Genomic DNA, 25,847 nt, shown 5'->3' with positions numbered 1-25,847 from the left:
ACCCTTCGGTACAACGTCCTTGCCTACATCTTATCTTATCTCAATTATTGGTCTCATCAACGTGAACCCTTTGTCATCGAGGTGTGATACTCACACATCAATCTGATGAGATGAGAAGTCTGCCGAAGTCAACACGTCATGAGAGACCTTAACTTGCTCTATTGCCCTTTTTTTCCGTAAACAGTTCCATAATCTTCTCCTCGAAAGTGCCTTGTATGAAAAAAAAAAAAAAAAAAAATCAACTTTATTAATTCAAAATTATTATATTTTATAATTTTTTATAATGATTCATAACCAATGATTTCAATAATGATTTTATATTACTAATCAAACAAAATTTTCTTTCGTTCATAACTCTACCAAGACCATACCTGTATTCTACATAGAAGATGGATAAGGTGATCCTATAGGAGGGTTTCCTTGTCTTAAATAGCATTAGGGATAGTCTGCCTCGCCATGTGTCATCTTAAGGTATTGCCATTTCATCAGGTAGAATAATCCATGTAGACGCCATCACTCTGCCACGTCGTCCATTCTATTTAGAAGATGGATAAGGTGATCCTACAGGAGGGTTTCCTTACGGTTAGTCTGCCTTGCCATGTGTCATCTTAGGGTATTGCCATTTCATCGGATAGAATAATCCATGTATACACCACCACTCTGCCACGTCATCCGAGAGAGTGGGCCACGCTGGCGCTTCTAACCATTGGTACGATTTATGTCACACGTTATACTCTTCTTTCCTCTTGCGACACCTATTTCTCTTATCCCCAGTGATGATGTTTTTATTTTTTATTTTTGACGTTGTTACAAACTCCATCTTCGTATGCCCTAACAATTTCACGTGCTCCAATAACTAAAATCACGTTAGTGCGCAGCACGTGTCTTTTAGTAACTTACGCCCTCAACATACTACAAGATGTAGAGAGATTTATCGGCCGTACCTCTGTAATGCATTTTTATTACAAAACTTCTTGGACATTTACAGTTTAGGAATCTTTCTTAATCAAGTTTGTTACTAGTAAAAAAATTAAATATCTATAATATTCTCATTTCTTTAAATTAAATATCTATCTTATCCTCTCTTTTGTCAACATAAAAGCTCTCCCAAACCTCAGATTTAAAAAAGAAAAAAAATTAGACTTTCCGAAAAAAATAACTGCTCAAATCCAATGGCTAGAAATAACCATTTAAGGTTTCAATTGGGGTGAGATGCAACTGCATCCATGTGGCCTTTGGAAAACTTACTGTGCCATGATGTACCGATGCATGGTCTCTCCGGATACCTACTTACGTGGTACAGATAGTGCAACTTGACAACACCTGGATTACAACACTTCAAGAACTTCAATTGGCAAGTAGATATGACACCCCAACAATGCAATTAAGGATATATTTTCTGTAATTACAGCCATAAACTATTGAATTCAAGGCAAAAGAAAGTTACAAGAACTAAGGGTTGAAGTTCTGTTGTACTATAGAAACAATAACAGTCACATCATCGAGCTTGCCCCCAGTGTATCCTGTATACCCAGATGCCTGAGCTGCATCAGCAAAGGGACTCCTTGATGATGCTGACTTCCCCACTTCTTGTGCTCTCATAGCCAAGATTTCTGCTATGTCCTGAGAAATGATAAACTAAGGCGATTCAGGAATTGAATTTTTATGTATTCGTCATAGGATCTTGACTGAAAAACTTAGTTCCACTTTTGAGGCTGCCTGCCTAGGTCAAAGATGAGCCAATTGAACAACCATAACGTATTATGAACAGACAGAAAAAAAAAGTTAATAGATTGGATGGCTATGATCATCCAAATCAATTTGATTTTTAACATAGTAAATTCCTCGTATGAGACCAATATGTAAAGGATTAACGTTCAACGGAATAATAAGATTCATGTTGCCAACCCCAATGTTTGGGATGGTGGTGATGATCAGAACACCACAAATCACGGGATTCTATCACATTGGCTACACTGTAAAATCCTGTTTTGGTTACACAGTTCAGATTTCCCCAACTTCTACCGTCTAGAGGTGTAACTCTTCTTAGGGTCAGATCAACCCAAACCCAACCTGATCTCCTGCCTGACGTGCCTATCCTATCTGCTCAACTCCAAGCCCAAGCCTGGCATGGGTAGGGAAATGTTGGGTGATGAAATTGGAACATATATATTTACAATTACAATGACCATAAAAAATAATAATATGTCAGTGCTTTAAAAGGTTTGAACCTCGAGGCGTAGGCTCATCAATGCCTCGAGGCTTAAGCCTTTTGAAAAACATCTAAGGCTTAAGCCTCAAATAATGTTGTTAAATAGCATATGTGACCATATGCGACCATGTGCAACCAACTATGTTCACATATGCGATTACACACATGGCATATGCTGAAAAAAAATGCAGAAAATGCTAAAAAACTCTTTGAACTTGAATCTTGAAGGTTGAATTTGAGTTGAATCTTGATTCTTGATTTGAAAATAATGCAGAAAATGCTAAAAAACTCTTTGAACTTGAATCTTGAAGGTTGAATTTGAGTTGAATCTTGATTCTTGATTTGAAAATAATGCAGAAAATGCTAAAACACTCTTTGAACTTGAATCTTGAAGGTTGAACTTGAGTTGAATCTTGATTTGAATTGTTAAATCTTGATTCTTGAATAGCTTTCTTTGTCTTCTTGAGAGTTGAGAGTGAGTGACTTGAGTTGAGAGTCTCAACTTGAGACTTGAAGTTTGTAATAATGTAGAGTAGAAAATAGAGAGTAGAGAATATTTATGTGAAAAATGAATGTTTTACGTAGTAAAAAATCTAAAAATGTAAAGAGATTTAAGAAGTGGAAGCTTTGTGAGTAAGAAAGATATTAGAATATAGAAGAGCTGTTGTAAAAGGAGTATGGTGGGTAGAAGTGGGGTATTTAATAAGAGAAAAGTGTGTTTAAAGTCAAAATGTGTGTGAGTGTGTGTGTGTGTGTGTGTGTCCAACAGTCAATTTCTTACTATTGGACAGTATGCCATCACACACAAAAATATGCCATCGCATATTGGCAGATAGCATATTTTGGGGGTATGCGACTATAGCATATCAAATATTCGACCGCATTTGACAACACTAACCTCAAACCTGCGATAAAAACCCAAACCATGGGTCTATTTTTATTTTTATTTTACTTTTTTTTGGCTTGTTTTACTTAAATACTCATTCCCATGTCTTTTATTTACTAAAATTTCATAAATAGAAGTGTTTTAGGTTAAAAAACATAAGAGTAGAAAAATCTCAAAGTTCTCTTTTGAACCCTATTTTCTACCTACACAAAGATTTGTTCATTGAGTCTCCAGTACTCATCCGATTTCGATTTCGTTGCTTCCTACAAGTTTCTTCTGAAAATTGTGGGCAAATAGAAACATCAAATCAATAATTTACAAACTTTTTGAGGTATGTAATTATTATGTGCACCATTACTCTTTGGAGGACCCTACTAGTGAAGATGGTGAAGATGATTTTTAGTAGTTTTAATTCTTCTCTAGTTTATACTTAGGGTCTAAAACTTCATTGCTAGGCCTAGACTACTTTTTTATTTGATGGTTGATACTATGAGTGATTATACATTGATACTCTATTACATTGTCATTTCCCTAATGGGAATTTTATTGTTTAATGTTTATTTTATGTTTGAAGGTTGTTTACTTGTTTTTATTTTTGTTATTTTATTACATTATAGTTTAATATATTTTTTTATGAATTTATTATAATTGTTATATACTTGTAAGATTTTTTTTTAAATATTAATTGAAGCTTACACCGCCTCAAGAACTCAAAACACCTCAAGTACCCGAAGTCCAACCCATAATTGGGTCAGCCACTGCTATCCCAGCCTGACCAGACCAGAGGTAGGAGAAGTCAGTTTAAGCCAAGCCAAAGGTTGCCCCACCCTACTGTAATAGGAAAGTTCAGGAAAAGGTTATAAAGAGAAGCAAACTTTAGAACCTTAGGTTTCAAATTGGCTTGCAATGACTTGGAGACGATCGATACTATTTCTTGTTCATATAGATTGTCAAAAAGGCCATCCGTTGCGGTGACAACTACATCACCCTCATCCAAATCAATATCGTATCCCTGAAACAAAGATAAGTACGGTGGCATTAACATGCGCAGGTAGTTCGATGCAGCCACAATAAACTTCTAAAAAGCCTTGAAATATGGTTGAAAAATAATGTACCTCTATGATTTCTGAAGGATCATCCCCTCTTTCGATCTGTAATGGAAAATTGAACCCATGAACCATTGGTGTGGACCTTCTGAAAATAGTGCCATTTCTTATTATAATGAAGCCAGAATCCCCAATATTTGACACATGGAGAACCTGTTGAAAGTTCTAATATCAGTTAACAAGCAGTGTGAACAAGTTCATTACCTACAGAGATTTAGAAAACAATTTGCTTTGCTTGAAGGAATGAATATGACATGCTACACAATAAAGAGACCCATTGGTGAGTTAGCGACATAGGGTTGACTTAGTCAACATAGCAATAAGTATATCCTTATATAAAGGGAGTGGTCATCCATTGGTCAATGGGATGTTGACCAATACAAGTTCAACTTTGCTCCTACTTAATTAAGAGATCATGCCCTAAAATTCAAATAACAATAGTGTCGTGCAATCTGTAACCATCTGAAGTTTACCATTTTGCATAATGGCAGACATATTGCACAATAACTTCCAGACTCAGAGCCAAGGCACGGGCAAGTCAATTCCGCCATTCAGATTTATCATGTATGCAAATTTCTGCAAAAGATTACTAGAGAGGTTTATGGGTAAACACCATCATGATGCTTTCGAAAGAAGGCTAACTGCGAAACAATTATTTACAAGCTATATATATCAAGGACATTCTATATTTTAAAAACTTGCATACTCGAACACAATGTTGTACACATGCTAAGATACTTTCACTTTCCAATTATTGTTCACTTCTTGTTTATGCTGAACACAACATTCCGGATAAGGAGTAACCTCATAGATCATGATAAAAAGGACCGAGTTCATATGGATTTAATACATACCAGCTTATCTAAATATACTTATTTATATTTATATCTAACATAAAATGAGCTATTCTAAAAAGTTGGCTCTCAACATATGGAATAAAATCTATGAATGTTTCAGTCTACCAGGTTTGTAAGGGGTCAGTATTTGAAATTCTGTATGAGTATCAAAAACCTAGACACATGTCAGTGTCCTTATGACATAGCTTCCAAAGAACAACTTTGATAGTTTATGTGGTAAAATTAAGGCATTGTTTGTTGGGGGTAAGAAACTACCTGACCATCAAAGTAAGCAACCAAAACTGTAGAGGACCCAGGAGAGCGTGCTTCTGAAGCGCCTTGAATAAGAATTCGGTCAGGTTCAATTACTGGAACTCCTTGACATTCTGCCACAATCTTTGCACAGTTGTCCATTAGCTCTTGAGCATATAATCCTGCATTAATTCCTGAAGAAACAATGTTACCCATATTAGTTTACCCATATCTAAATTTCAATTTAATATCCTTCACGTAAATTAGAAGAGTAATAGAAAGAGAATCATCCAGCCACAATGTGGGCTGGGAAGTGTATTTATTATAATAATAAGAGTGAAAAGACATATATACCCTTACAAAGGGAAAAACCAAAAAAACTAAACATAAAGACATGAACTGATCATAACATATTCCAGTAACACTAATCATTAGGCCAAAAACTTAAAGCAAAATGCTTTATGGCACAATATTTTCTTTTTTTTTTTCTTCATTTTATTTCCTTCGTGCAAATATTCGATGACACCTTATTCCACCAATTAGCTTCTGCTGTTATGGTAAACCAATTCTCTTATGATTTTTTCAGAGATGACCAAGATCCGATATGTAGGGGTGGCAATGGGTCCGGGAGGGGTCGGGTCGTGTTGAGGTAAGAGTATTATGAAAATTTACCAAACCCAAACCCGACACATTTATTAAATAGGTAACCCGACCCGACACATGTAACCTGTTTAATAAAATTCTAATCTTTCCACTTCCAAAAGTAAAATACCATACCTAAAAATAAAGTCACAAAACCATAGCTAAAATCTACCAACATAAATTATCCCTAACATAAACTAAGTTTTATCACCAAATATGTATCACAACCAATTAAAGGGACGAGAAAAGAAGAAAAAAGAAAAAGGGTAATTATTTAAAAATATCTTGAAACACCCTCTATATTTTATAAAATTTGAAAAAAAATATATATTGAAAAAGTGTACAAAATTCTAGCAAAAAATGGGTAAACAATTGTTGATATTTGAGATACGTTTCATGATTTAAAACAAGAAGTTAATGACTGTCTAACTAAACGTGTCAAAATGGGTTAAGCGGGCTGACATCCCTAACCCAGACCCGACCCATTTAACAATCATGTTAGACAGGTCGACACAAACCCAATTAGGCTTGACCCAAACCCACTAATTTCATGCCGTTTTCAAGATGTATTAATGTGTCGCGTTAAGATTGCCACCCCTACCGCTATGTCATCAAAATTCTCACTGTAGAGTCTGATTGGATAGAATTTCCTAAAACTGGCTGCCGACAATCTAGTGAGCATGCTCTCACAATATTTATTTGAGAAGATATCTGAAAAGTATATTCCACTTAAAAGTTTTGACCTAGCACATATGTCAATCTGTTTCTCTATGCATATAGAAAATCCCTTGTAAATAAATAAGATCCTTTCTTGGTGACATAAAGCTTGTTCCTTGTCAGTAAAACAAATGGACAAGAGACTTATTCTTCAGATATAATACCAAATCATTTTAAGGAACTACCTTCAAGTGACCACTGACCAACTCCATCGGCTACACCAAACCAGTTTTGACATTCAACAAAAAATGCATCCTCTCCACCTGTCAATGCCTGGCATTGTTATGAAAACTAAATCATGACCAGATTCATTATCTATCAATATTGTAAAGGACACTTAAAAACTATGTGAACAAACCAATAGAAAAAGCAGTAAATTGTAACATCCAAGGAAAATAGCAAAACAGCGGAATGTCCTCACTTTTTCTGTTTATAGGTATAGATTTTATTAAAGGAAAGGGAAGTTGAGATGATTTACTAATGAAGGACAGTGAGGGAAGAAAATGAATATGGGCGTTTAATTAGGGAATCTGGTTTGGGATTTGGATTAAAGATTTGCAATTATGGTTAGGGGTTAGGTTTATAGGATAAAATAAAGGGTTGAAGGTTGAGGTTTGTAGGTTAAGGATTAAGAGTTAAAAGTTCAAGACAATTAGGAATCAAGAATTCAAGATTTCTTGAAAATCAAGATTGAAGGAAAAAAAAAAAAGATTCACACTTGGAATAAGATTAGAAGAGAAAGAGAAGGGGTAGAAGGATAAAACTTGGAATCACACCAAAGATTTCTTTGATCAATGATATCCTTTTGAAAGTTCATGATTCTAAGTATTAGAATATGCATAATATTGAATTAATCAATATTCCCATTTTCTTTTTTAAAAGGCCCAAGATGGAATTGACATTTTGACAAACATTGAAATTCAGAATTTCCTATTTGATGATTGAAAGGAAGGCGTCACTCTCGAGCATACTTTCGTTGTGTCTGTGACCGTATTATAAAGGAAAGTAAAGAGTGCAAACAACTACGTGAACAACATGATCAAGAGCCCAGGCAACAGAACCAATGCTACAAGTGCAATTGTTTTTGATACTATAAACACTATAAATCGAAGTGCTCAAACTGGGATAATGAAGTATATGTGATCAAAATCCATGAGCTTAAGCTTAAGGCGAGTAATGAAGACATCGAGGAAGAAATCTATGAGCCTGATTTCAGCAAGACTGAGATTGACGAGTGTGAGGCGTCATTATAGGTTCTTGATGAAGAATCTATGTCTGAAGAATCTGAACTACTAACATAGAAAATTGTTGAGCCACTACATCATTTACTTTTTTCACCAATTTTATCACATGGAAGAGAAAATGTAAATAATATTTTGGAAAGGAAAATCTTGAAGTGACAATAAAATTGACATCAATTCACACAATGCTGACATGGATGTGTGTACGGAACTATAAATGATTTTCATCAAGATACGAGTGGAAAGCATTTATAGTTATGTGCGCACCTCCACGTTAGCAATGTGTGAAACAACGTCAATTTTAATATCACTCCAACACAACTCTTTTGAATAAAACCAATAGGTTACGCCATACATGGAGCGTTTCAAAGTGTCAGCTTCAGTTCTTGTCAGAAAATGAGAGTCCAACAAGTACCTATTTGGTTCGATAATTTCTACATCTGGGAAGAGATCTAATTGAAGAATCAATACTAGAATGAATTGAAGTGGAATACCCTATCTTGGGATGCATTGGTTTGTTTTATGGAGCAAACTAGAGTAATAGTGCACAAGGACTATCGAGACTTCATTTATTGGGGAATTACAACAATTTTGTTTCGCTAGTATCGAAATCTTCCCAGCGGGGGAGAATTGATGTTGGCATCAAAGCTTGAAGAGTAAGATTTTATGATTATTTTAGTTTTTTGTTTTAGGGTTTTATTTTTATGTTTTATTAGCACATGGTCTTAGTATTATGTTTGGGGGTAGTTTGGTAACTTTAATATTGCTTTTATTTAAGTTTACAAGGGTTGAAAATTTATGAGAGATAAAATTACAAAAATTATAGTATTTTTGTAATTTATCTTCAAGTTATGAGTGGCTTAGGTATGTTTCTCTTTATTTAGGGTTTCTATTCTAGTAGTCTAATCTTGTTAGGACTCTATCCTTATTTGGTATTTTAGTTTTATTAGGATTCTTTTTCTTTATATATTAGATTGTATTAGGATCTATTTTATGGAGAGCTAATGGAATAAAGAATTAGTTTCTTTCAGTGATTTCTTCATTATTCATGGTGTGATTCCAAGGTCTTTTATTATACCCCATGTCTTTCTCTTCTAATCTTATTTCTTTTCTCTTTTCTTTTTTTTTTCCTTAAAGGTTTCTTAATCTCTCACAAATAAACAAAAAATATATATAAGAAAGAAGAATTGAAAAAGAAGATGGAGGATAAAAAGATTAAAGAAAAAAACGATACATTTACCTTGGAATCACCCCAATGATTTCCATGGCATCACCACTTGAATGCACCAACATCCAAAAAAATAATAACTTTTTGTATTTTTTTATTCCCTTTATAACTATCGGAAATCAATTACAATTTCCATATATATAGTCTAGACTCTAGACTCTAGACTCAAAACTCTAATCTAACATGACTTAAACATTGACACTTTCGACCTTGAGAAGCAGATCTCATGTAGAATTGAAATCCTATCAGTATTTTATCCATAACTCTCTCAAAACTCATCGTAATATGATAATTTTGATCCCTCAAAATAAGGTCTGAATAAAAGTAACGAGAATAGTACTCCTCATGCTTAAATCAAATTCCTAAAATAATCTAATAATAAATTTCTAAAACAAATATGAAATAGGGCCATAACTAAAGCCCAACAACTAAAATAAAATAAAATCTTAAAACTAAAATATGGACCAAATAAGATAGATCCATGATCTCTTATGTCTCCATCACCTACCCACTACAAACAAAAGCACTAGATTGCACTCAATCCACACAAACAATTTCCCACCCAAACTTGAATCCTAAAAAAATAAAAAATCTTGTACTCTTTGAAAGTTTTGAATCAAAAGAAAAGATCTAAAACACTATGGTGACCTCCTATAGAGTGCTTCTCCCCATTGAAAACATAGTTATTTCTCTCCTTCAAATACCCCAAGAAACGCAAATGGGTTCAAATTCCATAAAATGCTTTCTCTAAAGGTAAAGAGCAAGGCTTACCAACTTTGGAACAGAGCTGATATTGATAAATGCAAACACCAAGAAATGTGGAATAGAGAAATGAAATGAAAATGAATTTCAGAAACTAAATTGCAATGAGAAAGCAAGTGACATACTAATTTTTACCAAAAGTTTATTGTGATCATTTTGTTCACATAAGGCGAAGCAGCGTCAAGAATGACGAATCTCTGTATGATATATAGATCCATTTTCAAGTTCATCATTGAAGGGAAAGCTATTTCAAAAATATGGCCTTGTCCGCCCGCCCTGTACTTAATCGTTTGATAAAGTTGGTGAAGTTTGAACCCTACCACTCAATCATTTGACAGCTAGTATTTGTTTATGTACCCCTTTTTTTTTCCTAAAGTGGAAACATAAGCATGATTTCTCTACCCAATCATGAGGTGAAAAGTTGTACCAAGAAAAAAAAATGAAGGAAGAAGTTGACAGTGGGAAATACCTTGGAAGGATGTGGCAATATAGCAGCACCTGAAGATAGGAAAAATTCTGGCGTTGAAATTCCCATCTCCCTAGTTGAGAAATAAAATGAACAAGCATGAGGAACAAGTGATCCTCCATGATTTAAAAATTAAAAATAAAAATTAAGCAAGCTAAGGAAAAAAAAAAAGGAGGGGGGGGGGGGATATAAACTAACAGAAATCATATGGAAATGTTCAAAAGTCACAAGAAAAAATAATAGAAAGGCGAGAACAAATAAACTTTTTCTTCATACAAAATATATGCTGCATCAAATCCCATACCCCCCCCCCCCCCCCCCTCAAAAAAAAAAAGGGTGGTGGGGGGGTCAATGAATTGGAATTTTGAGATTTGGCTGAAAAGAATGAGCATATAAAAGGTAGTAGCTATTCAACAAGCAAGCTTTTCAAAGCAAGAAAATTTCCAGAGATCTAGTTTGTCATCCTATCACCATATCTCGTGAATTTGTTGAAAAGGACTCAGAACTGAAGAGGATAACAAAGAGCATGTTTTCACAACAACCAAAAAAATACAAAGAACAAATCTGTCTAAAGAGGAGCTTGACATGGACAATAAACAGCTTCTTTGTGATTGGTCGAGCACCATGAAGACAGGCAACACCATAGATGAGAGCAACAACATTTTTTCCTGTTTTATTTTCTTATTCTCTTAGTAGGTTTTTCAACAATAACGAAGTATTGTATGTAGAGTAATTATTCATTTAAGCTGCCAGTGCCAGATGTTTAGGCGTACTAAAACCATTTACATGGAAAGGGGGCAAAAAACACACCCGTTCAAACTAAGAGAAGCTCCAATATCTTGCAAATGTACCATTCTTTCATCATTGTTTTGTGCATCACCTCCACTGTTTTGAGCGTGAAAATTTGACAGAGGTGCAATATCTTCTTTCTACAAACAACAGAAAAACACGAAGCATTTCACTTACTCCTAAAGTGAATGGAGCATAGAATTACTTTTTAAACTAGAAATCGTTTTAAACTAGGCTTTGAAGCTAGCAATTCATAGCAGAAGTGGGCTCCATGGAAAAGATATAAATGACAGAACATAATATTAGTTTAAAAAATCATCCATACAGATTAATGGTAGTAGAGTATTATGTCACGATGCACTGTATACTACACCTTATCATATCATAATTAAGATCAGGCTAGATTCTTATTTTGAGACACCAGCTACAAGATCCTAGTAATAAAAGAGTCCCGCCCCTCTATATGGAGGAGTTGGTGGAGAGAGAGAGAGTGTGTGTGGATTGGAGGAAAGGAAGGGGTTTCCATTGTCAAATCTTTCTACTCTTACCTAGTAGACCAAAATTTGCGAACATTCCCGGCTTGTTTGATTTGGGGTCTAGTATACCTTCAAGAGTGGCTTTGTTTGCTTGGTGTGCATCTTTGGGGAGAATCTTAACTATGGACCAATTTATGAAACGGGGGGTAATGGGCCCCAATATATGTCCTCTATGTTTACGGAGTGATGAAACCGCAAGCCACGTCTTGATTCATTGCAATGTGGCAAACAAGATTTGGAAGCACTTTCTTCGACTCTTTGGGGTGGTGGGGTGCATGCCTTCATCGATCCTTAACATGTTCGAATCTTGGGTTTCATGGGGCAAGCCATTTTGTGATGCTAAGAGAATTTTGTGGAGGATCATACCTTTCACTATTTGTTGGGGGATTTGGTTGGAGCGCAATAATCGCACTTTTGAAGGAAGATGCGACTCGGATGATAACATTGTAATGTACATTTTGGGCTTGTTATTTTTTTGGTGCAAGGTCTTTAAGGAGTTTAGGGGCGTGTCCATTGAAGACTTTGTTGTTAGATGGGACCAAGTTGTAGCATTGAGAGTACTAGATTTTGTGCTTCTCTTGTATTGTTTCTTTTCGTCAGTCTTCTCAACCTCCTTAATGAAATGATTTTTACCGATAAAAAAGAGAGATCCATTAAAGCATATTACTTTAAAAAATAAAAAATAAAATTGAGAACCGTAGTTTACTTTCCTGCAATCCATGCTACCCAAATACTTCGAAATGGGTGCCATCTATCTCACCACGAGGAAAAATAAATAAATAATATGCTATATCTGTATCTTATATTTCAACTTAGTAAAAATCATATCCACACCATATCGAGCCAGTGTCATCATATGGGGATAAGATAATCCACAACCAACCCATAAGTATTCCATGTCATACTAAAGTCTCGACACTAAAAGATTAGAAGTTAGAAACTAAACAAAGACAATAATTATGACTCAATCCAGGAGAACACCAAACTATAATTTGGAAGCTCAACTGAAATTCAAAATTGTAGAATAACGAACCTACTCACCTCAACATTCCAAGAAAAATAGAAAAACAAAATGAGAAACCTTTTGTTTCATGTTCATACACTGGATATTCGTAATGCTACTAAAATTAAGGCATAGAAACTCGTTGTCACACATACACAAATAGGTATTTGTATTGTAGACACCCCACTTTGTCTGGATCGAGCCCGAGGGTTCCGAAAATCTTGTAGAAAAATGTTCGACCCAAGTATCTTTTCAAAAAAGGCTCAAAAGCCCATCAAAAAGAGACATAAGGCCATTGTAGCCTTTCAATTTAACCCTCTTTAAACCTACCCGTGAGTTACCGAAGGACCGTGCATATTTTGCCTTGTTCTTGCCTAACCCACGGACAAGCACATTTTTGCCCTGTCCTTAATTCACCCTAAGGATAGATATACTTTTGTTTTGTCTTTCTTTCATCTAAGGATAGACGGTTAGACTGTTTTGATTGGGATTTGTACACTTGAGTGTTTGAGACGAGTTTACCTTTAAATCCTCTTTAACTATTCTTTTTCCTTGGAACCACAAGGTAAGTTTACATTATCCTTGCATTAAATTATGTTTAATTATTTCTACTTAGTTTTATTGTAATTGGGCAATTCCTCCACTTTTAACCTCTTACCTTTCTACCCTACTTTGTAGAGATAATATAAGGTAATTGACCTTTAAGCCACCCTCTTGTTCTTAATTCAAGGTCATTCCTCAACATTCATTTGCAATTTGACCAAGTTCAAAGGATCAAGACCAGTTTGCTCATAAAAAAGAACTCTCTAGGACCTAAAAGTAATTACCCTTCTACCCTCAAGTTTGGTGGGAGCCTATCCAAAATAATTGACAACAAAACCCCTACTCTCTCAAGTTAATTATATGTCATTACTCTTATTTTCTTTAGAGTTTGATCACCTTAAAAGGGTTTAGACACCCTTGCATCTCAAAGAGAATTCTATAGAACCTAAAGAGAAATTACCATCTTAACCTTAGTTTGTTGAGAGGCACAAGAAATTAATTGACTCTTAAACCCCTCCTCTTGGATGTTATTTACGTATCATTGTGACTAATTTTCATCCAATTTGTTGTCTTTCGAAGGATTTGGACACCTTTACCCCTCTATTAGAATTCTCTAGAACCTTATGAGGTTTGACACTTTTATCCTTTGACCATCATGATTAGTAAGACTCAAAGAAATACAAATGATAATCAAGGATAATTTTTAAAGGGCAAACAATATCATTTAGTGAGGTTTTCTTGAGAATAAGTTGAACTTAGACATTTATATCACAAAGGCCTATAAATAGATGACGCTTCTGAGGCAAAAGGGAGAGCAAGTCTACCATCCAAAAATTCTGTCAAATTCTTCTCTTAAAGTCTTTTAAAGCCCCAAAATTTTGTCCAACCATTTACTCAAATATTTTGAAAGCTTAGAACAAGAAGGCGAAGAAGACCAAGGTGGGAAGAAACACTTAATTTTCTGCTGGGGTTACTATTAGTATCCCAATCCCACTTCTACCTCCCTCACTCTAATCTCTCTATTTGCTTTCATTTCAATTTTACTTTAAGTAACGAGATATAAACTCTCTTTTCTCCTGCATTGGCAAGATTGGGTTGAGAGTTAATCCCCTAAGGGGAGGATCCTTAACACCTATAAGTCCAACTTTGTTTTAAGTTTCTTTTAAAAAGTTTAAAGTGTGAGAGTTTAAGGATTTAAACCTCATCTATTTGAGTTTGAGAGTCGCCACCATTCAAAGAGTTTAAGGTGTGAATGGACACCATAAAATAAGTTTTTTTTTTAAATTTATTTTTCAAGAATTTGGTGACTCAAATCTGGTTTAAACTAAGAGGTTAAAGGTAAAGAGGTTCGGTTGTGAGACAAGGAAGGTGTTAAGCACCTCATCTCACCCACCAAGTTGGTGACCATGGTATTGGCCAACAGTGAAGTGCAAAACTGATTTTTTAGGATTTTTAAGTTAGAAGATGAACAATACATGAATGTAAGTACGCATGGAATAAGAAGAATCTGTGTGCATAGGTGTTTAGAATGTGTCCTTAAGGGACTATTTTTTGTATGCTTAGAGTTTTAAGTACAAACCTATCAAGATTTGCCTTTTTTGACTCCTTGCATTTTTAGAACAAAAGTAGTGTGGTGTGTGCAAAAGTATGTGCATGCAAATGTTCAATAAGGAACTTATTATGGGCTTAGAAAGGGGAAAATCAGTTCACAGAGGGATTACTCTCTTCCTCCTTAGCCATGGAAAATAACTATTCTACTTGCTTGGAATTTAAATGAATTAGAAAGTAAGAATTTAAGACAATTACAAGGAATTAAAAGTTCTAAATGGAATTATAGTGGTAAGGATCCCTCCCACAAAGGGGATTAACTCTCAACCCAAACTAGCCATTGAACTATATTATTGCTAACTTTAAAAGAAATTTAAAATAAAGTTGGATTTATAGGTGGTAAGGATCTTCCCAATAGAGGATTCAACCCTCAACCCAATCTTGTCAATACAAGAAAAAAAGAGTCTACATTACATTACTTAAAGTAAAATTGAAAGGAAAGCAAATAGAGAGATTAGAATCAGAGAGGTAGAAGTGGGATTAGGGTACTAATAGTATTAAAAAAAAATTAAGTGTTTCTCCCCACCTTGGTTTTCTTCATTCTTTTTTTCTTTCTTCTTTTTCTTTTTCTAAGTTTCCAAAATATTTGAATAAATAGTTAGACAAAATTTTGGGGTTTTAGAAAGCTTTAACGGTGTGTTTGATTATAGGGAAAATATTACCAGTCAAATCATTTTCCTGACAAATGATTTGCTAGGAAAATCGTTTTCTACTGTTTGAGTACAACATGGAAAATTTTGCATAAAATTATTTTTGTTGTTTGAGTTGCATAAAAAAAACAAAACAAAAAAAAAAAACATTATTTCAATTTGACCTCTGTGATAACTATATAAAAATCATGATAATCTTTTTTTTTTTTTTTTTTTGAAAATTTAAATTTTTACACCCAATTTCTTAAATTATTTATCACACCCCCATCAAAGATTAAAACACTCTTAAAACATTACAAAGGTTCAGCTCAAATTATAATCTCAACATTATAACACTCGGTCAAACAATTTTAGTAGTTGTTTACAATTATGATTAAGCTCATAAAAAATCCTAAACCAAAAAAAATAAAATGAGAGTTTCTATTAGCACCCCAACCTTTATTTTTTATTTGGGGTGTAATCAATAAAAGTTGGGGTGCAATAACAACTCTATTTTTATTTATAAATCAAATATTAAAATTAATTATTTAATCAGAAATTTACAGAAAATCCGATTGATTCAGCTTATTTTAATTTTTTTATGATAAAAATAATTAATTTTTAACAATTAAAATATTTATTTTATAACGTAAAGAGAGAGAAATGAGTTGATATGCTTACCACATGCCATCCACTCCACAATTTCACCTTTCTCCATCTTCAAATGCCCAAATCAAGCCATCTGAACTCATTTCAATCAACCCATTACATCTTCTTTGATATCATCAACACCCACTTCACCAAACCTTCAAATTCCTCTCTTTATGAGACCACAAATCTACTCTACCACTGCGTCAGACCTCCAAAAATGGGAAGACTGGGCAAAAACACTTTCCTTTTCCATTGGTTCTAAGGTCACAGATAAAGATAATGGCCCAAATATCAATCACTTGTGCTCCTCCACAATGGGTTCATCTAAAAATGGCAGATTAATGAAGTTGAGAAAAGAATTAAATGAACTTTACCTTCTGTGGAAGCAGATGATTGAAGAAAGGAGGCCTATTTCAGTATATAGTCGACTGTGAGCATTGGAGGCTTTTACCATATGTTGGCAAATCGTTTTCCTAGGGGGATGGGTAAGAAAACGATTTGCCGTTAATGAAGGAAAAAACGTGTGTGCTGGCAAATTGTTTTCCGTGCAATTTTCCAATTTTTGATGCGTCAAACACTTGCAAATAACAATTTTTCACGGAATTGCTATTTCTCTCTAATTTTCCATGCAATCAAATGTATAGAAATTTGGAAAGGTAAACTTGCTCTCCCTTTAACCTTAGAAGTCTCCTTTATTTATAAGTCGTTGGAAGACCTTTTAGGATATAAATGTCCAAGTTCAACTTATTCTCAAGAAAATCTCATAAAATGACCTTATTTGCCCTCCAACAAAATGTTCTTGATGGTCATTTGTACCTCTTTGAGTCTTACCAATCATGATGATCAAAAGATAGAAGTGTCAAAAGCTCACAAGGTTCTAAAAAATTCTAATGAAAGGGTAAAGGTGTCCAAACCTTTCAAAAAAACAACAAATTGGATTAAAGTTAGTCATAATGACACATAAATAACATCTAAGAGGGGGTTTAAGGGTCAATTAACTTCTTCTGACTCTCAATAAACTAAAGTTAACAGGGTAATTTCTTTTTAGATTCTAGAGAATTCTTTTTTAGAGACAAGGGTGTCCAAACCTTTTGAAGGTGGTCAAACTCTAAAAAAACAAGAGCAATAGCATATAATTAACATGAAAGAGTAGAGGTTTTGTTATTAATTATTTTAGATAGACTTACAAGAAATTTGAGGGTAGAAGGGTAATTACTCTTAGATTATAGAGAGTTCTTTTTTATGGGCAAAAAGATCTCTTGAGTTTGATCAAATTGCAAAGAATTGTTGAGGAATGACCTTGAATTAAAAATAAATATGTTTAAAAGTCAATTACCTTGGATTGAATCTCAACAAACTATGAGTATGAAGGTAATTAACACTTATGAAGGCTAAGGATCAAAAGGGGAGGAATTGCAGAATTACATTAAAACCAAGTAGAAATGGTTAAACATCATTCAATGTAAAGATAAAAATGAAAACTTACCTTGTGGTCCCAAGGAAAAATAAAGATTAAAGAGGGTTTAGAGGTAAAATCATCTTAAGCACTCAAATACAATCAAGTGCACAAGTTTCAATCAAAACAGCCTAATCATCTTTCTTTGGATGAAAGAGGGACAAAATAGAAGTATACATGTCCTTTGGTGAGTTAAGGACAAGGAAAAAATGTACATGTCCGTGAGTTAGACAAGGACAAGGCAAAATATGCATTGTCGGGTAACCCACGGACAGGCTTAAAGAGGGCCACAATGGCCTTACGTTTGTTTTTTATGAGCCTTTAAGACCTTTTTAAAAAGATACTTGGGTCAAACATTTTTCTATGAAATTTTCGGAACTCTCGGGCTCGATCCAGACAAAGTGGGGTGTCTACATGTAAAATATTCAACTCCATCCAGTCTATCTTGTCCAAGTTCTAAAATTCTCATTAAATAATCCTCCCATATCAATCCCTTCTAGTTGGAAAAAAACTCTTTGCAGAGTTCGACACATGCACCCATCAACCCTTTCATTTAGGGACTTGCCGTACTCATTCTCCTTTAGTTTCTTTCTCTACATACTTGATGCTAAATTGGAAACCTTTGCCTCTATCCGTTTAAGCTTCAAATGGATTACACAAACAATCTGGGAGTCGAATGCAATGTTCTTTGTCTACTCTTGCGGAATCATAGTGAGGTAGATGAAATTCCACTTGATTCATTGTTGCCATCTTGTGGTCGCTATATTTCAATAATGTGTCTTCCACAGAAAATATTGTGGTGGTGAAGCGGTCGATCATTTTCACATTCATTGCTGTAGTTCCATGGGTATAAGGTCTTTTTTTTTTTCAATCAATTTGTAACTATTGGATCTGGCCTTGGCAATATATAGTTTGTTTTGTAGGGCCTAAGCATATTACTCCTCTTGTTTGTGACTACTGTCGAAAACCCAAATTGTATGTGCCTATCTAAATTAGATAAGTAAGCCCTCTGGAAGAGTTGTTGATGGACCAAGTGATGCAGGACAACCTAGAATTGTTCGATTCTAAGGTTGTTCTACGTTGGTAACAACCTCTGAGGGCAACAGAAATTTGGTTTTATCATTTTCCTAATCACCTATCTTTCCCCTACCCTCCAATTCCTTGGCAATGATCATAACGATATCCAACAGGTAACAGAAGTCAAGATCTTAAATACTAAAATAAGTCAGCATTAGTTACCTAGAGCAAGTATATTTCACACTTACATTCATAGATCTATACGATAAAATATGTTGTTTATTTAACCATCAAATTCGGCTAAGGCCCTGCTTGGTATGCTGCAAATCATTTGCAAAATGCAAATAATTTTCTGAAATCAGTTTTATGGGTGCTTGGATACAAACTGCAAATGATTTGCGTTGCGAAAAATTTGCATAGACCACCTAAATTCTTAAGAAATTTCAGCAAATGACTAGCGGCACAAAAAGTACTGCAAATCATTGCAAAATTATTCAATTCCAACCTATGAGATCAGAATTACTAAAATACTCTTTTTCAAAGAAATTAATGAAATTACAAATATACCCTCAGTACTTGTTACAGTAATATGCACTCAAATTTATGAAAATACCTCTGATCGAAGATACATTAAATTGCATAGTGAAATTACAAAAAAAAAAAAAAATCCCTCATCAAAGAAAATTTTAAATTGCAAAAGTAGCCTTCCAATACTTGCTACAATATGAATTCACAAAAATACATCTCATCAAGATATATTTACTATCATATGAAAATTACAAAAATACCTCTCATTAATGTTATTACAAAATATCTTTCATCATAAGAGTATTTTTTATAAATTCATATGCATGTTATTGTAACAAGAAGGTATTTTTGTAATTTGAATAGTTTCTTTGATCAGGGTGTTTTTTTTTGTTGTTGTAATTTCAATACGTAGTTTACTATACCTATGATAAGGATTTTTTTTTTAAATTCATGTGTATGTTAATGCAACAAGTTTTGAGGGTATTTTTGTAAACTTAAATAAATTCTTTGATGAGGTCGAGTAAGTTAAAATTGTTTCTGCATTTTATTTTAACAAGAAATCACTACAAAAAATTTAGCATTGCAAGTATCCACCAAAAACAAAAATGATGCATTGTAAAATTTTTCCAAGAGATTTTCCAATGGCTACCAAGCAATGGTAAAATTTTCATTGTAAAACATTTGCATTCAAATCATTTGCAAGCCTAAATGTTTTTGTTTTGTTAAATAATTAAGACCACGGCACTAAGAGATGCTAATAGATATATATTCAAACTAAAAAGGAAAAGATGTAAGACTAACCATTTCCAAGCTTTGTACTGTACTTATCTCCCCATCTTCCACCTTGTTACGACTTGTTTTAACATCCGGTACCGGATCAAGTTCGACAAAAGTTGACAAAGGCATGACTTTAACCACATTATCCTTCTCGTCGGCTTCCTTAGAATAACTCGTTTCCAAGTCTTGAATTTGGCTGAGCCCTGCATCAATAGAAAGAGGCAGAGCATCATCCACAATCTTCTTTTCGGAATCTTCCTCTGAGACATGAGCATGATTATCTGTATCTCCAATATCATCCTTTTTCTTCTCTTCAGATTCTTTCTCAAAAGCATCATTGCTTTCTACATCAACAACATCACAAATCGCCGAAGCAGAAATCAGACTCTTAACTTCATCCTTGTCCTTCTCTTCTAAATCCTCCTTAGAGTCAGAACATGTGGTTTCATCAACAAGAGTAAATTCCTCGGTTGATGTACTCTCTTCTTTCATGACTATCATCTCCTTCTCATGATCTCCTTTACTAATCTCTTCGACTTCAAGATTTTCAGTAAATCTCAGAGATTCTTCAATTACAGAACCTCCAATACTAGTTTTCTCAACTACGCCTTTCTCTGGGAGACTCGAAATTTCTAATTCATCTTCTGTTTTCGTCTCCATCGGATCACCAAATCTGTAAACGATGCTTCCATCCGATTGTTCTGCCGAAACCATCAAAGGCCGTACGAATAAGCAACAAACGATGTAAAAGAAGATTGACCTCAAAATGAAGATTCGATCGCTTCGAAAACTCCTAAACAGGATCATAACTACAAATTGAATGAAATTCACGTAAAAATTAAACGAATTTTTCAGAGAGCTGACAGTGTACCAGTAACAGAAATAAGATCGAAATCAGTAGAAACGAAGTCCGGAAGAGAATTCATTGATAATTTTGAGGATTTCGAGAACATCGGATGAGTTTGCCTTCGTTTGGGATATTGGAGTACTGGAGAAATTCGGATCAGATCGTATGGCTTCGGATGCATGTTGCAGGACAAGTTGAGAGAGCGGAGGTCGAGAACACTGATGAAATCCGCCATTATCGACTGGTACGAGATTCAATTTATAAGTAGATGTCAATGTTAGGGTTTGAAGATGGAGATGTTGTACTCCAATGGTGCTGGCTGGGTAAAGAGTACGCGTTACAGAGGAGACACCTCAACAGTCGGAACTCATGTGATTTCCTCCGCGTGTAATGATTTTTTGATGAGTCGTTCTAAACTGACTACTGACTTAGCTGCACATTACCATCAATGTAGAGATAACCATAGATTCCTTTCCTGAGATACAAAAATAAAAAAGAATCTACGGTTCTATATGCACTGCCACCGTGCCACGCTGGTGCAGTGATGAGCGCAGCATACAAGTATGTCAGTTCAGTATTTTCCTTCTTGGCTTTGAAAGAGAGGATAGGATAAGTTATCCATTTGGTGTCAACAAACAACTGTTTTGAAATTATTTAGGCATGAATATAATATATTTTTTAAAAAAATTAGCTTAAAATTTTTAAATCAATGAACTTATTTTAGATTAATTGAAGACAATTACAATCTAAAAAATATAAAATATAAACATGTAGATAGCTCTAGAAATTCTAGAAGTCAAATTCAAATCTTCAATTTAATCAAATGGGACCCACTACGCTGGAGCCCAACTCTTCAAAAATCGATTTTTAAAGCTTAATAACAAGTTTGGTTGTAGGTACCCATGGCCTAGAGGATTTTTCATCTGGGCCGTGAGTCACCCATGACCCTCACTATTTTAATTAAGAATCATGGGTAACTCATGCAATTTTGCACAGAAATTCATCCACCCAATACCAATCGATTAGATTGGTTTGTTGGAGATTAATGCACTTGAATGTTTTAGATATGTTAAGGAAATTAGCCCAATAAACTCTCTATTAATTGCTTATTCCTCAAAAAATCTCCAAATACTTCTTTTTTTATAAGTAAGAATGTCCAAACACTCACCCATACATGAAGTCTTCATTAATTCTCCAATCTTGACCTTTTGGTAAATGTATTATTCTTCTAATCTTGACCCATTGTCAAGTTTTGGTCTTTACAAAGAGTGAACTACCCTTCTATCCTTATTTTGTTAATACCCAATTAGGATCATTGACTTTTGTGCCTGCCACTTTTGTTCATAATTCAAGGCAATCTCTTTTAAATTGATTAGAATCAAGGGATCTTGACCATTTTGCCCACTCAATAAAATTTTCTAAAACGTTTTGACTTTTTATACTCATATCTTCCAGTTATTAAGAGCCTAACTAGTGCAAATGTCCTAAAAGTTCAAGTTTCCTACCATAAATTAAATGACATTACTACTAGAATCCAAATGGACCACATTCAAGAGACTTTAGCCACTTCTACCTTTCTTATAAAATTTTCTAAAACCTTATGAGCTATTACACCTCTATCATTTAATGATAATGATTGGCAAGACTCAAATATGTGTAAAGATCATCAATGACAAGTTGTTTCGAAAGCATTGAAAATCATTCATTGAAGTATTCTTGAGAATATTTGGAAGTTTATGAAATTAGACACTTATATCCCAAAGGGTCTCCTTAAAACCTATAAATAAAGAGTCGTCCAAGGCAAATGTGAGAAGTAAGTTTTAGTACCAAAAACTCTGTCAAATTGGTTTTTTGAAGCCTTCTAATACCCCCAAAATTATGTCCATTCGTTTCTCTACCCTTCCTAGAAACTAAGAGTAGGAAAAAGAAAAAAAAATACTAAGATAGGGTATGGAGTTTTTTTTTGTTTTTTTTTTGTTTTATATAGTTAAACCCCTCTAAAATCCCTTCTTTTATATCCTTATTTTATTTTATGCATGTTACTTCAAGCAATGTAGTGTAACTTTTTTTACCTTTACTTTCTTTGTATTAGCGAGGTTGGGTTGAGAGTTAATCCCCTAGTGGGAGGATACTTACCACTTATAAGTCCAATTTTATTTCAAATTTACTTTCAATAAAATTAGCAATAACATAGTTTCATGGTTTGCTTGGCTTAAGGGTTAATACCCTTGTAAGAAGATATTTACCATTATAAGTCTATTTGGAACTTTTAAATTCCTAACAAGTTATTTCAATTTTAAGCTCTTTTAATTTTTTAGTTTATTTATTTCTTGCAAATGACTTAATGAGGAGAGAGTAAATATTCACATGTGAACCAATCTCCCTTTTATTAGTTCTTTCATGAAACATAGCATGCATATACCATTACACACACCACGTTACTTTTATTTTGAAAAAGGTATGAGTCAAAGATGTAGATATCTTTAGATATATATGTAGACACCCCAATTTGCACAAACTTATTAGAAAAGGTCTAAATTTTCAAAATCTCAAGTTGATTTTAATTAAGAGCTTAAAACCCTTCAACGAGTTCACATTGCATAATAATTGTCACTTAACGCATTTTTTTGTCCATACATACACACAAGCATCATTTCATATTATTTTACATACTCAAAACCTTGTCCCTAGTCCATACCTACTTCCTTAACTAATTACTTCAAATCTACAAATCGACCCAATTTCATACTTGCTCCCTAATCCAAACCCATTATTTATTAACCATCCCATTATCAATATCCTAATCCAATACCAAGCATACATTCAAGTTTAGTCCAAATACTTAAACCTAAGCCATTCTAAGTTCATAACTCAATATCAAAACCAAAATCCAATTCTAAGCTCATATCAAACCATTTTAAGCCTGTGGTCTTACACCTTCCCCAAGAAAATGACACATATTGGTCTTTCATAAATTTCAATATATAAAAAGGCTTTTCATTGGTAGGTCAATGCTCCAACCTAATTAAGAATCAACTCTCTTGAAAAATCCAAAGAAAAATCCGAAGAAAATCTCCTCAAAAAGTGTGATCAAACCAAAAAGATATTTTGGTTTTTGATAAAAATCCCTAAAGTTAGAAGAACTTTTAATCCTACCCCCAAAATGTCGAAATCTTCAAGTACATGCATAAATCTCTCTTACTAGTTTATTTAAAAAATATGTATTTACCTTTATTTTTAGAGATATTTACAAGAGAACCCTTAAAAATATGTTTATTCTCTCACCGCTATTTACCAAAAATAATTATAGGATTTTTTTCTCACAAATTCTACCTTTATCCATATAAAGATAGAAAATCCCAAAAGAAAACAGCCAAAACTTCATGTCCTTTCTCCTTGTATTTATGGTTAGACCACTTTACCCGTAAAAAATTCTTTAAAAACTCTATAAATAATCATATTTCCTATGAACAATTTATGTTCTTAAGTTTCCTATCTCTCAACTTAAAACTCTACAAAAACTCTTACTTTATCTCTTTAACTCTCTTTCAACTCAAGAACTTTTATCCATCTCTCAACTTTAAACTAGCAACCCTCATCATCTCTAATCTTCTACCCCCAACTAAAACTCTTGATCTTCAAGTTATTTATCTCAAAACTCAACATCATTAGGATTTTCATTCAAGTACTTGCATGTTCTACTCATAAGTTTTTATTTATTTTTATGTTCTAGAAAGCCTTTAGGATATAATACATATCCTCAGTCGAATAGGTGGGGGTTGAAGCTTTTTTTCCTCTATAATATATCCATGCATCATATTGTATGCTATACACCCATTCGCATATACTTGGCAATGATGAAGAAATATGTCACCCTCTTGTTGGGTTAAAACACTAAGTTTCTAACATTGCATACATGCATTAAAGTTGTAATATTAAGGGAACTCCATGGAATTTCTCTAAAAGCTCAAACCAACATTCCTATTTATGAAAATAATATAGGTTAGATAGGTTCATTTTTCATAAGATGACTCAAACGAGTCATCTCAATACCATTCGTGAACAAGGCGAAACCATTGAAATCTTCTTGTTCATTTTCTTCAACTTTTTAAAATCCTTTTTTTTTGCATAATAGCTTATTTTTTCCACTTTTATCAATCTCCTTTTATAAACGATGTAGGCTTTGAGTTCAAGTGACATTATAAATACTCTTTTATGCTAGATTTTGGAAAGAAAAAACATTAAAAATTCATTTTCCACTAATCTATCAATGAAGACCACAAATCAAGGGCATGTCACCAGTTTGAAAATAATAATAATCTTGGCAAAAGTTGGCTGTCAATGGGGTGAGTTTTGGACAAGTCCAATCCATCATGGATCGGGTTTGGGTTATTTTTTTTTACTCTATTTTTTTTGGGTCCCGTTCGGCACCCTAAGTTTTACCACACACTTTAACAAACGCGTTTTGTCCTACATGGGTTAGAAGTTTCGGAATGGATTGATTTTTGGTGAGGATGATCTATATGGTGAGGAGATCATCCTCACCAAAAATCAGCTCATTCCAAAACTTCTAACCCCATCAAAAATGATTTACAAAAAATGGACGGTTCACGATTTTTCAACGTGTAAACATGGGGTTAAACATTTCGGAATGGGCTGATTTTTGGGGAGGATGATCTTCTAATCATAGAGATCATCCTCACCAAAAATCAGCCCATTCCAAAACTTCTAACCCATGTAAGACAAAAAACGTTTGTTAAAGTGTGTGGTAAAACTTAGGGTGCTGAACATTTCCCATTTTTTTTTAAACGTAGAGTATCCCACATCCCAAAGGGCAGACTAATCCCCACAGTTGAACAACCTCAACCGATGGAAGTTTCTCGACTTTCAACAAGGTAAATCAAGAGGCCACCCAGGTTTTAAGTAAGGTATTATTAGGCCATTTAGTTACTGGGCAAAATAGGCCCAATTCATGTTTTGGGCCAGGCTTAGGTTTAGGAGCTAGACTCATTGGGCAGCCCGATTCATTGAATAGGCTCAATTCATGTTAAGGGTTAGGCTCGGGCTTAGAAGCTAGACTCATTGAGCAGTTTGACCTGATAACTAGGGCATGAA

At 34.1% G+C, this 25,847-nt stretch overlaps 1 protein-coding gene across 3 annotated transcripts; it reads right to left on the bottom strand.

Moving 5' to 3' along the window:
- Positions 1-1,324: 1,324 nt before the first annotated feature.
- LOC147409606 (uncharacterized) lies at positions 1,325-21,201 on the bottom strand. Of its 3 annotated transcripts, XM_086430621.1 has the most exons (9): positions 20,757-21,166; positions 19,910-20,586; positions 11,159-11,277; positions 10,352-10,421; positions 6,837-6,924; positions 5,317-5,486; positions 4,214-4,357; positions 3,982-4,110; positions 1,325-1,623 (listed from the first exon to the last, which is right to left on the bottom strand). In XM_086430621.1, exons 1-9 carry the CDS (start codon positions 20,965-20,967, stop codon positions 1,453-1,455), a joined length of 1,779 nt encoding a protein of 592 aa, XP_086286747.1. In that variant the 5' UTR covers positions 20,968-21,166; the 3' UTR covers positions 1,325-1,452. The 3 variants fall into 3 exon arrangements, with proteins under 3 accessions (XP_086286747.1, XP_086286757.1, XP_086286762.1); XM_086430631.1 differs by lacking the exon at positions 11,159-11,277 and having other exon boundaries at positions 6,837-6,914; positions 20,757-21,195; XM_086430636.1 differs by lacking the exons at positions 6,837-6,924; positions 11,159-11,277 and having other exon boundaries at positions 20,757-21,201.
- Positions 21,202-25,847: the final 4,646 nt, after the last annotated feature.

This window comes from Akebia trifoliata, chromosome 2 (assembly GCF_017979445.1).
Source record: "Akebia trifoliata isolate Shusen 1 chromosome 2, ASM1797944v1, whole genome shotgun sequence".
In the NCBI taxonomy this organism is placed as follows: domain Eukaryota; kingdom Viridiplantae; phylum Streptophyta; class Magnoliopsida; order Ranunculales; family Lardizabalaceae; genus Akebia; species Akebia trifoliata.
The sequence above is the reverse complement of the archived record's forward strand: the minus strand, read 5'-3'. Positions and strand labels throughout refer to the sequence as shown.